Raw genomic sequence first — 13,247 nt, forward strand, 5'->3', positions numbered from 1 at the left:
GTTATTGTGGTAACCAAAAATACAAGGATATTAACTTACACAAATAGAGTTTTGGAGTTTCCAGATAATTCTGTTTTACATAATTCTACATTAGATAGAATAATTATACTCATCTATAGCTTTATAATTCAATTAAGACTTATAATATCTTCCACAAGTGTTAATCGCGTATTGTGAACGTGATTACTAATTAACTTACTCCTTATAGGTCACAGTAACATCATAGACAAAAATAATATAAAGTGATATTTAACAAACCACACGTTTGTGTTGTTTTGATTTTCGTGGACTTGAGAGCATGAAACATAGAAGGGTTGCAAAATAATGCAGGACTAAGGATGGAGTGTGTAGTAAGAAAAAAGTAAAAAAGGGGGATTCGTGAGATAGAAAGAGATGAAAATGATAAACGTTCAATTTAAAAACTCTTATATTTTTAATTTTTTTAAAGTATTTTGTGTCATATTTTCCAAAAAAAACAATTCGGTCTTAAAACAATTACAGATAGCTCAAAACCTGGATTTAAGAAGACTGTTTAAGATTCCATGGTATATTAGATCAACAGACATATATAGAGATCTTAGGATTGACTCAGTGAAAAAATATATCAGAGACAGAGCTCTAATATTATTCACTAAAGTTGATACGCTACTTAACCCCGCCCTAACAATCCTCAAGTCCACTTCTGGACTCTCAGGAAGATATGCTGATTTAAGGTCCGTCATCAATTAAAAGGCAAATAAATTATATGATTTCTAAGCTTAGTTAAAGCATAGTTTGGGGTAGAGATAAGCTCCCCAGCCATTATAGAGTAAAAGTGCGTAATAGCACTAACTCAAGAAGAAGAAGAATCAAGAAGAAAATTGACGTTTAAATCAACTTATTTTATTCAAGTTGTTTTTTTTTAACTTTTAATTCAGAAAATTTGATTATATTTTATATACAAATGAATATCCTGTGAATCTTTTTTTTAAAAATATTTCAAAATTTTTGTGTTATATTAAAGTGAACTCTATAAGTAATACAAGATGATCAAATCTGGCGGTATGACAAGTGCATATATTTTAAATATAACCATAGCTTATACAGCTCTTTACTATAGAAAATAACAGATATAATCCAGAATGGAGTAATGGTTATAGTTTTGACGACAGGTCAGTGCGCCATGAGTTTATATCAAAAGTCTTCTCTATAGTAGCTGTAAGTATATTATATAATATCTTTATATCCCAAAAATCATATTTTTTTCTTATAAAATATATAGGTCCAGATTTTTGTCACTATAGGAATAATAGGGATGTTTGTATTCAATGATGATCTTAAAGTTTATGTTTTACAACGTATTTACTTATTTTGGATAGCATTAGGAGCCACATTCATATGTATGTTGGTATTGGTTTGCTGTGAAAATGTACGTCGCACTTCTCCAACTAATTATATAATGCTCGGTATCTTTACACTTTGTGAAGCGTTTTTATTGGGAGTAATAACCATTTTTTACAAATTGGAATTGGTACGTCCAATGTACTGCAATTTTTATATTTATTGTATAACATACTTCTACTTTCAGATATTGTATGCTATGGTTATAACATTTCTTGTTGTTGTTGGTCTAACGCTGTTTGCGTTACAAACACAGATTGACTTCACAGCCTGTGGAGGTATAATGATCGTATTAGCGATTATTCTATTAGTAATGGGGATCGTCATGATATTCTTTCCCAGCCGCACATTGCATATAATTTATTGTTGTTTTGGCGTTGGTATATTTGGGATATACTTGATTTACGATGTACAGTTAATGGTGGGAGGCAACCATGCCAATTCTATTTCACCAGAAGACTATATATTTGCAGCGCTTTCAATTTACATTGATGTTGTTACTTTATTTATGTATATTTTGCAATTACTTAGCGCAACAACCGATTAGCGTACTGTTACCGTATATAAAATTTATATTGTAGTATATAATACTACACATATAAATTTCTATTGTTACTTCATAATAATATTCAAATAGTGATTACAGATTTGAGACATCTGTATTTAAATTGATAAATAAACCGTATTAAAGTATGCCGATTATAGAAAATTATGTATTTTTATATATCTTTTCTACCACCAGACCCGTAATAAATTAATTATCTTATTAAGCAGCCATAATGCTTTAATAATAAATATACATATATATAAATAATGTCATTCGATTCATTTGGGAGAGGTTGGGGAACTTAAGTTTCTCAAGCCTCATCTGATTACCACTATTATCACTCTAACATTAAAATATATTAAAATGCCTTATATAAATATTTGAAGCAGTATTTATTGCTTAAGGACCGAATTAACCGTTGCATCAAGCTGGAGAAGTTCAAAATAGACAATTCTCTTCCAATTCCACCAAACACTCAACGTAATCTAATTTATTGTTAATTCAGGTTTTAAACTCATTTGTAGAGGGTCAACGACTTTTGAACATGATCGCTTACGTTGGATATTGATGTATTTAATCCATTTTTCGTTGCTCGAAATAATTTATTTCAAAAATGGTTCTATTTCGTCGGTGATTTACTGATGTTATTCTGGTCATTCAAATTGCTTTGCATTAATTCATGTAATACCTAAACATCAAGAGTCTGGCTCTACCAGTTTCTCCAAAATTACATCGGTATTTTTAGTGACTGGCCGACCAAAACGAGGCTCATCAGTTTCACATATTTTATAGTAATAAACCATCACATAGTTCATATAGTCAGAACATTTTAACAATTTTTCGTAACTACTGGTTAATAAAGGCTTATAGCGCGTTGATGTCATTTGACGCAGCGTTTCATGATTGACATCCATATAGGAGAGTAGACATAATATTGAATTGTTGAATATTAATTGTCTAGTTGTAAATTTATACTGCCAGGAATTTATCTATCTATATCTACAATTTTTTAATTTTATCTGAACAAAACATTCAACCAATAGGTGTGTATAGGTCGGCAATCTTCGAAGTAGTATCTTCAAATTCAGTACAACTCCAATAAGTAATGTCAAAGTTGAATTAAATATTCCAAATTAATCTTACCTTGGATTTATACTGTTAAGAATTTATGTCTACATTTTTTTAATATTATTTAAACAAAACATTAAACCAATGGATGTGTTTGGGTCTATGAACCTCATATCATGACAAGTCGGCATTCATTGAAGTGGTATCATTAAATTCAGTACAAATCTAATAAGTTATGTAAAATTCGAATTACAGATCTCAGATAAATCTTACCTTGGATTTATACCGTTAGGAATTTATAATGTCTATATTTTTTTTATTTTATCTGAACAAAACATTCAACCAATGGGTCAATAAATCACATGTCGTGATAAATCGGCAATCTTTAAACTGGTATCTTCAAATTCAATACAAATCCAATAAATTATGTCAAAGTTGAATTAAAGATCTCCGATAAGTCTTAACTACACATTAAATATACCTATATATATTAAAATTATTAATATAATTGCGAATTTCTTTGAATATAACAGAAGTTATATATCTCATATCATATTTATTTGTGCTCTTTTTTTTTGCAAATATTTTTATAATTAAATTTTAAAATAATTAACCAGTCTTGAATAACCAAAACGATTACACCTTAAAAATAAAAACGCTTGACGTGATTTCGGTTCAACACTTTAGTATTTTCACAACCTGTACACTCTGAGCCGATTTATATTACAAACTGTAAAAGAATAATTTTTCTAAAAAAAATATCTATGAATTTTGCACAAAACCCAAAGTTTTACTTATTCCGTTTTTATGTATAAAAAATTTTATATGTCTTCTCACAGTTCGTATGTTGGGTCGGTAGCCTATTAAAGTAGACCTTGCCAACGCAGTGGTAACCAATTAATTAGACACATGAACAAGCCGTAATATAATTATATCCAATTGAGTTTCAAAATCAAAATCAAAACACTTGCAAATTCTTCTATTTCATATTCAAATTATGGACGACTGGAAATTTTAAGTTCAAATGTGTTCCTCAATTATAGTTGAACGCAAAATGTTATTGTTGTTGTTGTTGTGTTCATCCAAAATTGTTCACTGGAAGTCAATATTTGGAAACTAAGATTTAGTTGCTGTTTGAATTACATTCCGTACACAAGTAAAAAAACTGTCTTTACCAATATATAATACCAAAAGGAGAGAAAAAATGGATTTTGATGAAGTACTTAAAGAAATTGGATCATTTGGATTGTATCAAAAAATTATAATATGCACAGTACTATTACCAGCAGCTTTACCTTGCGCATTCCACGCTTACAGGTTCTATATTCTTTATATCTCTATATTCACAACTGAAAAAAGTAAGTGAAATAATTATTTTATTTTTGGTTCGTCATAGTCAATTATTTATTGCGGCTACACCTAAGCATTGGTGCAGAGTTCCTGAACTCGAACCTTGGACACCTGATTATCCTGTACTTGTCAAAAATTTAAGCATACCTGTTAGTATTGATAACAGCAGTAATGAGTATATGGCATGCAGTATGTACAATAGAAATTATTCGGATATCGTTAGATATTTGGAATATCGGACACCACTACAACTACAAAACGATAAGGTTTGGCAGATTGGAAGTCCAGTAAACACCAAAATCATTGACTGTCAACATGGTTGGCTTTATGATAAGTCTATGTATCCTAGTACGGTTGTTTCTGAGGTGAGTACATGTTGATTTTTTTAGAGATATATTATAAATGCAATAAAATAGGTATACTGTTCTTAACTTCTTGAGAATATTAAAAATAAAATTGTGATTTTATGTATTTTCCTAATGGTTTTAATGGGTGTGATAAAAATTTTTTTAAATAATAAAGTACAAAAAATTAAAGAAAAAAATAGAAATCATCAAATTAAATTAAAAAACTGTAACTGTAAACACAATAAGAATTGGTGAGACTATTTCATTTCGAATCCAAAAATAGAACTGTATTCGGTGAATGCTTAATGGAGTTATGACAGTAACTTCTAACATCAAAAAAAAAAAATAGGAGATATATTGAATTCAAAAATGTGTCTGTAATAGTTTTGAAATAAAATAATAATAATATATTTTTTAAATAAAAAAAATAGTAATTATTTTGAATGAGATAAAAAATAAAGAAAAATTAAAAATAAGAATTAAAAATCTATTATTTATAATTCTTATTAAAAAAATAAATAAAAAAATTTTTTTAAATTAAAAATAAATTATTAAAAAAAATAAATAAAAAATATTTTTTTTAACATTTTAAACTTAATTAAAACAAAATAATTAAAATAAAACATAACAAAACAACATTTCAATAAAAATATTAATATAAATTTTAGGAAATAAATTTAAAAAAATATAAAAATTAATAAATGAAAAAAATAATATTTAAAACTTGGTAAAAAAGTAATAATATGAATATTTAAATTAAAATAAATTTAAGTAATAAACCAATAAAGTAAAAAAAATTTTAAAATATATTAAAATACAAAGTAAATTTCGACTAATAATTTTATGGAAAAACCGATTAATTTTATTCAAAATCGTTTCCTTTTAACTAAGTATATAGCAATTTGCTCAGTCTGAAAATATATCAAATAAATGTTTTTCATAATCGGTTGGACAGCCAATCAGACTGCCGGTATAAGAATTTTTGATACCGTTTACGTCCATAAAACGCTTCCCTTTGATCGGTAAATGCATTTTTTATAAGAGCTTAAACTCACACAGTGGTTAATCAGGTGAATTGAATACAAATAATGATTGACTATATCGACACGAGGAATTGTCAATAGATGTCATCCCTACAAATATCTATTTTTAAAAAATTGTATCTACTTTCGAATCCATCCTATATATGTAGGGTATATATTTATAACCGTTACAAGAGTTTAGTAAGTTAATTATGAAGCAGTAACGAAAATGTTTTATAACCATATATATTTTTGGCCACCACCACAATCGATTTAACAGGTTATTTGTTTTTTTATCTAGTTCATTAAGTACTATAGTGAACTCGAAATAAATAAAGAATAAAACTGCAAATTCATAGGATTTTTATTAAATAATGTGAATGAAGTTGACAAGTAAATGAAATTGGTTCACTATATCATATATCGTTCATATAAATATCAAATACATCAGAAGAATGCACTGTTATTATAAATAGATCTAAAAAAAGTATACTTTTTTTATTCAAATAAATCAGTCATAAGTAATCACATCCACAGCTTTTTCCAGTTAATTAAAATCAGTGCTACTAATTATTCTTGTTCTTATTTCTAATTATAGTTTTTGCACTCTTAATTTATATGTATACATGCAATTTTTAGTTTAATAAGAATAAAAATAGTTTAAAAAAATTAAAAATTGTATTAAAAAATTCATAATTATAATGCGTTCAGGTGATCAAATACATTTATATATTCCCTAAATAAAATGTTTTTAAATAATTGCTATTTAATACTTAAAGTAATTTTTTCTCATAGTTCATATACTTTCACAACTGCAAGATCTTAAAATATAGCACAATCTGCATTTCCATTCAGATAACGAAAAGTTGTTAAAAGGACAAAGTCCTTAAAAAGTTATTTAAAATTAGTCCTTCCAGTCATGCTTTTTTTTTTGGAGCCATCTGTCATATACCTCTCACACTGTAATGATTAAGAGATACTGTGCTATCAATAATGTGCCTGGATCAATAATGTAATGCTGTACTTAACAGATATGTTTACAGTTGTTTCTAGTGGGAACAGAAATTCCAACTGAGAACTGAATATCCAACTAAGAACTAAATATCCAACTGAGGAAAGAGTATTGAGTTAAGGACATAGTATCCAACTTAGGACAGAGTATCCAACGTAACACAGAATATCCATATGAGAATAGAGTATTTAACTGAACATAGATTATCCAACCGAGGATAAAGTATACAACTGAGCGCAGAGTATCTAACCGAATACAGAGTATTTAATATAAGACAGAGTATTCAACATAAACCATAGTATCTACCTGAGGATAGAGTAGTCAACTAAGGACACAGTATTTAAAGTAGTACAGGGAATCAACTGAAGACAGAGTACCAAACCAAAGAGAAAATATTTAACTGTAGAGAGAGTTTTTATACTAGAGCCGAATATCCAACTTAGGGCAGGGTATGCAATTGAGGACAAAGTATTCAATCTAAGATAGAGTATCCAACTTAAGACAGAGTATTCAATATAACACAGAACATCCGATTGAGGACAAAGTATCCAATTATCGATAGAGTATCGAACTGAGAATAGAGTTTCTAATAGAGGATAGAGTTGCCAACTGAAGACAGAGTATACAACTGAGTATAAAGTATCCAATTTAAGAGAGGGTGTCCAACTGTGGATGGAGGCTCTAACTGATATTCGAGCATATCCAATCAAGCATAGAGCATCCAAGTTACTGCGAACAAAGAATCTGAAACAATAACAGAATATCAAGATATTTATATAGATCTTAGATCTTATCGATATTATTATATTTACTATTATTAATAATTAATTGAAATTCTAAATAAACTAAATATTGACAGAGTAAGCTTTCTACTTATGCTAAATGAAATATATATTCCAATGCTTTTTTTTTCTTTCGCAATACCCTTTTTTTCTTGTTAGATTTCTGAGGTACTTATTCCTTGTTAACATCATAGACACTTTCTTCTGAAAACTTATTAGTTTCTATTAGAACATTTTAATAAATAATTTTATTAAATAATATACAAAAACTGTATATTATATAATTTTATTTTATAATAAATATATCAATTAATTTATATAAAATAATGTATATAACTTTATTTTACTCTTTGTATCATTTAATTAAAATTTCAGTGGAACCTAGTCTGTGACAAAAGTTATTTGGTTACATTGGCTTTAGTCGTTTTTGGCATTGGTGGCTTACTCGGGAATTATGTTTTCGGTTATTTGCAAGATTTCTGGGGTCGGCGACCTTCATTCTATTTATATTTAATACTTGAGATTACAGCTTGTGCGGCTAGTGCTTTCGCTTGGAACTATTATTCATGGTTGGGAATGCGTTTTGTAGTTGGTTGGACTGTACCAGCAATACTAGCATCGCCATATGTATTAGGTATATAAACGTTCAATTATTACAGTTGAAATAAATGTAATTCAAATTATTTGTATATTTTATTTAGCAATTGAATTGGTTGGACCGGAAAGACGTGTGTTCTGTACAATTGTATCGAATATAGCTTACTCATGTGGACTTGTATTATTAGCAGGCATTGTGTATATAATACGCGATTGGCGATTCTTAACATTAGCTGTTTCACTGCCTTTACTATTGCTATTCTCATGCTTTTTTGTTTTACCAGAATCACCACGTTGGCTTATAGCCGTCGGTCAGCCCTTGAGAGCAGCCAAAATTCTCAAAACAATAGCACGTGTGAATGGTTATCAGATACCCGTAAATTTCGTCAGCATCGTACAGCAAAAGCTATTAACACCAAAAGTGGAATCAATTAATGAACTTGATAAATCTTATGGTATACTCGATCTGTTTCGTAGCACTAATATGCGTCGTAAAACTCTTATTATAACACTTATTTGGTTTGCTAACACAAGTGTTTATGTTGGACTAAGTTATTACGCACCAGCTTTGGGTGGTAATGAGATTTGGAATTTTTTTCTTGCCGGTGCAGTAGAATTGCCAACATATCTTTTACTTTGGCCTGGTCTAAGCTATATCGGGCGTCGTTGGATCCTTTGTGTATCCATGTTATGTGGTGGCATTGCATGTGTAGCAACATTTCTCTATGCGCAAAAACCTGAGATTATGTTACTCTTGTACTGCATTGGGAAAATGGGCATTTCATCCGCTTTCGTAGTGCTGCCATTGTTAGCTTCAGAGTTATATCCGACTGTCGTACGAGGTCTGGGTATGAGTTTTAGTTCTGTGATTGCCATGATCGGACCTATTGTAATACCAATTATAAATCACATGGTATGTAATTTAAAATATAGAAAAAACTATTTCTTTTTTTTAATGTTAAATAATTACTTTAATTACAGGGACAACATATGCTCGTTTTACCATTAATTGTCATGGGCACTTTGTTAATTATTGGAGGTTTTGCTAGTTTACTTTTACCGGAAACAAGAGACAAAAATCTACCGCAGACAATAGAAGATGGTGAAAAAATTCCATTAAAATTTTTTTCTTGTTGCTGTGAATCAACAAAAAAAACTCCAATAAACAGAAACCATAGTCCGGCCTCTGAACGTAGTGAGAACTATGGACATAGACGTAAGCGCATTGTGTGTAGTATTTGTAAAAATGAAATTAAAAATTATCGTTAAGTTGAAATTCTGTATAAATGATATATTTTAAAATAATAGGCATAAACTCACATAGTCGTTGGTATATTTAACTTAATTACACTAAAACATTTATTAAATAATTTCACATTCATTAAATTAAAAATAATCCTCAGAAGGTTCAGTACCGAAATACCGATCTCCGAAATTGCCAATACCAGGTATCACATAAAATTTGTCATTTATCTCCGGATCCAAAGCCGAAGTTACAATTTTTACCTATGAAATATATTTTAAATGTATTTAAATATATATATATTTAAATGTCTGTATTTATCTAAAAGTCACCTGTGGAAAAGCGTATGCAATTGAATGTACTCCTATTTCGGCCATTAAAAGAGAAGCGAGGATAATATTTTCTTCGGGAACATCATGATCTAGCAATACTCTTATAGCCATCATAGCAGCCGCACCAGTCGCTACAGTAGCATCCATTAGTATTACTTTATAGTCTTTGATATCTTTAGGTAAGCGCAGATAATACAATTCTGGTTCGCCAGTGACTTGATTTGTTTGTATTAAAATTTTGCCAATACGTATGTCTTTACAAACATCGCATATAGCTTGTTCCATGGTTTCACCGGCACGCAAAATTGAGACACCACAAATTTTTTTTGAGGACATCCGTTGACCTGAACAACAAAATATTTATTATTTAAAGACTAAATACGTTTACTTTTACAATTGCTTATTTTTACCAGCATATGATACTCCCTGCGGAGTTTCCACAATTGTGGTCTTAAAAGGAAATAGACTTAGTGTGTATTCTATGACTAAGCGTATTAGTCTTTTCGAATAAAATATAAACTCATCCCTTGATGTGTTTTTGCAACGTATAAATGTATGTAAGCCCTTAATTTGTGGTGTTGGGCTTATCAAATGCAATGAATTAGGCATTGGTTGATCTTTATAGGAATTTGCTAAAGTCTCTCTAAGTTTAAAACCACGCTAATGAAACGGTGGAAACATAGTTTAAGGAATTGTTAAGTATTTTTAATTTTTGAATTTACCAACTGCAGTTGTGTGTGAACGTGTTGCACTATAAGACATATTGCTACTTTATTTTCACCACCACGAGGAACTATGATATCGGCATGTACCATGGTTGGTGCTATATAGTTTGCATATGATGGTTTTACCATGGTCAAATACTGTTTGAGAACGCCTTTCAAATCACGTCCTCGTTGTGATATATCTCTATAAAAAAAAATAATTGAAGATAACTCTTTAATTAAACAACTACAACAACATTAATGGAGACAACGTAATAAATAATTAACTTTTACTTAAAAATTGCTTGTAAAGGAGTTTAAATTTACCTCTTTAAACGTCTAGCTAGCCGAATATCAGCATCTGTATCCACAAATATTTTCATATCCAGTAAATCTAATATTTCCTGACTATGAAAAGTAAGTATACCCTCAAATATAATAACATTAGCACCGTACATAGTTTTCTGTTTTTAAAATAAAAATACTAAAATAGTTGTTGTATTCTTATAACTTAAGTTAACATTTTACCGTTTGCGACTCTCTACCATGTGTAACAAAATTGTAAACTGGTACCTCCACTTTACGTCCTTCTTTTAATTTTTTCAGTACTGTGATCAGCAAATCAATATCAAACGCATCAGGATGATCAAAGTTGTATTCATTCTCTAAAGCTAGTTCATGCTGTTTATGATTTAAAACCTAAAAAAGTTATTGAATGTGTTGATATATTCATTACTATTTATATTATAAATTTAATTTATAAAATTATTTTACAACAAATTTGTTTACCTTATAAAAACAGTCCATGGATAATAACGTTACCCAAGGAACATCTAAGCTTTCGATAATCTTTTGCGCTACTGTAGTCTTTCCAGAAGCACTACCACCACATATACCTATAAATTTAAAAATTATTTATAACAAAAAATAAAATAATCAACAGTTCTTTACCAATGACAAATGGTTCCACCTGCTGGCCGGCACAGTTGTACCAAGGCGGCCGACCAGCAGTATAAATAGTGCGATTATTGGCACGGATAATACATTCGGATGGATTTGCTGTTGTCGTTTGATTATTTATAGACGTAGTACGCTGACGTTTAGGCCTAATACGTACTGTTTGTTCTGCTGCTATACTTCTAGCTGGCACTGTTGTTGGTGATGCTGGACAGCACATATAATCCCCATTGGTATACTCAGAATGTATATTTGGATCAACATATAATTGCTCAGTTACATCAGATCGGTCATCACTATAAAAATATAAAAAATAATTAATATATTTTATTGAAGTGCTTAAATCGAAACACAATTAAACACATATTAAAGGAAAAAAATGTCTGAAATAAAATTATATACATTTATATATAATTGTATTATATACAATTATATATATTTAACTTTCATGCACTACCAAAGTATTCTCATTCCATAATTACAAAAAATATATATGCATATAATAAATTGATTAAATATCATGTTTACATTACAAATAATAATAATCATAAGAAAAGACAAATATTGTACATGATCTAGTAAAATAGAGTTTAAATAAATTAAAATATGTCTCTGTATTAAAATATAGTCTTTGTATGACATACAAAATGATTTAATTGATAGTTGTATCATATTAGTGTATAGATAAGAATGGGAGAAAGGAAGAGACATCAAACTTTCACATAAAAGAGAAAATATTTTATTAGCTTCTAACTTTATTAACTCCTAAACATAATATAGAACTTTAGACATTAATAGATCTTTAGGATCACTTTTTTCAACTAACCTAACTTTTTTCATCAAAATCTCTTAAGTCTAGACACTAATTCTTGGTATATTAATTAATAATTCTTCCAGTACTGACTTATGTAGATTTATGTAGACTTATGTACATAATAAAAATCTTTAGGTACATTTCTATGAATAGATTATATAGCATCTATATAAACCATTTAATAAAAAATTAAGAAAACGAGGAAAATATGCCTCTGTGGATACGCCGCTGTAAAGGTAACATATACAGAAAAACTAGAAGTTTCTCTCGCCAAACCAAAAATGTTGGATGTCGTTCTTGACACTATGTTATCCTACTCAGCACGTACGGTTTAATGGACGCAAAGCGCTAAAAATAGTAGCAGACTAAGTTTGGGGTAAAGTTCCAGAACTCCTGCGAGACCCATAAACCAATTAAGATCTGAAATTGTTTTTCCGTCTAGGTTTTATGTCCAGTCAGTGTTAAAAATATTTAGTAAAATTCTACAAAAACAATTAGGGACTGTGTTAATGGAAATTGTTTTGATTGTAGCCATTAGTAATAGTTTGTAAATATAAAATTTTATTGAAAATAAAGTGAATGTGGTTATAGACAACACTTGTGTGTTATCTTTATCAATATAAAAATAAGGATCACTTTATGGGTTTTTGCGTTCATATACAAAGCAAATAAACAAATGAGTTTTTTTAATTTGTTGTTTTAATATTATATCAATTTCAAAATAAACATTTTGGATGCGTATTTAATATTCTCTAAGTAATTGTTTGGAATAATTTTGTTAACTCAAGTGTGTGCATATCTGTACTAGTATCTCCTAGGTTGCAGCATTTATCTACTATCGCAATTAGTATCTATTATTATCTCTTCTAATTATTATTATTTCAATTGGAAGTACATTTTTAGACCAGAAGTTAGTATGTCAGATCGTTCGCCCCGTAGTTCCATACCATACATACATACCATTAGAGCAATATACTCTAATATTGTATTAAACATCGAATATAATAATCGTATTTATAGATTCTTATAGATGTTATAGATTGACTAACAAAATGTCCATATAACTAAATATATATAAGATCACCTTTCTCA

At 29.1% G+C, this 13,247-nt stretch overlaps 2 protein-coding genes across 2 annotated transcripts in view; one reads left to right on the forward strand and one right to left on the reverse strand.

Moving 5' to 3' along the window:
• Positions 1-1,019: 1,019 nt before the first annotated feature.
• Positions 1,020-9,387, forward strand: LOC119678762 (beta-alanine transporter). Its single transcript, XM_038090808.1, has 7 exons — positions 1,020-1,041; positions 1,100-1,151; positions 3,835-4,312; positions 4,392-4,710; positions 7,884-8,142; positions 8,210-9,018; positions 9,087-9,387. Exons 3-7 carry the CDS (start codon positions 4,200-4,202, stop codon positions 9,372-9,374), a joined length of 1,788 nt encoding a protein of 595 aa, XP_037946736.1. The 5' UTR covers positions 1,020-1,041; positions 1,100-1,151; positions 3,835-4,199; the 3' UTR covers positions 9,375-9,387.
• A 9-nt stretch (positions 9,388-9,396) lies between these two features.
• Positions 9,397-13,247, reverse strand: part of LOC119674684 (uridine-cytidine kinase-like 1) — an 11,116-nt gene continuing 7,265 nt past the window's right edge. Inside the window, exons 2-9 of the mRNA XM_038085838.1 lie at positions 11,336-11,679; positions 11,174-11,280; positions 10,913-11,083; positions 10,712-10,848; positions 10,403-10,589; positions 10,091-10,340; positions 9,681-10,024; positions 9,397-9,611 (exon numbers count right to left, since the gene is read on the reverse strand). Of these exons, the coding sequence (XP_037941766.1) occupies positions 9,492-9,611; positions 9,681-10,024; positions 10,091-10,340; positions 10,403-10,589; positions 10,712-10,848; positions 10,913-11,083; positions 11,174-11,280; positions 11,336-11,679 (1,660 nt within the window). The 3' untranslated portion in view covers positions 9,397-9,491. The remainder of the gene's footprint in view (positions 9,612-9,680; positions 10,025-10,090; positions 10,341-10,402; positions 10,590-10,711; positions 10,849-10,912; positions 11,084-11,173; positions 11,281-11,335; positions 11,680-13,247) is intronic.

The sequence above is a fragment of the Teleopsis dalmanni genome, chromosome 2 (genome assembly GCF_002237135.1).
Source record: "Teleopsis dalmanni isolate 2A chromosome 2, ASM223713v2, whole genome shotgun sequence".
NCBI classification, from domain to species: domain Eukaryota; kingdom Metazoa; phylum Arthropoda; class Insecta; order Diptera; family Diopsidae; genus Teleopsis; species Teleopsis dalmanni.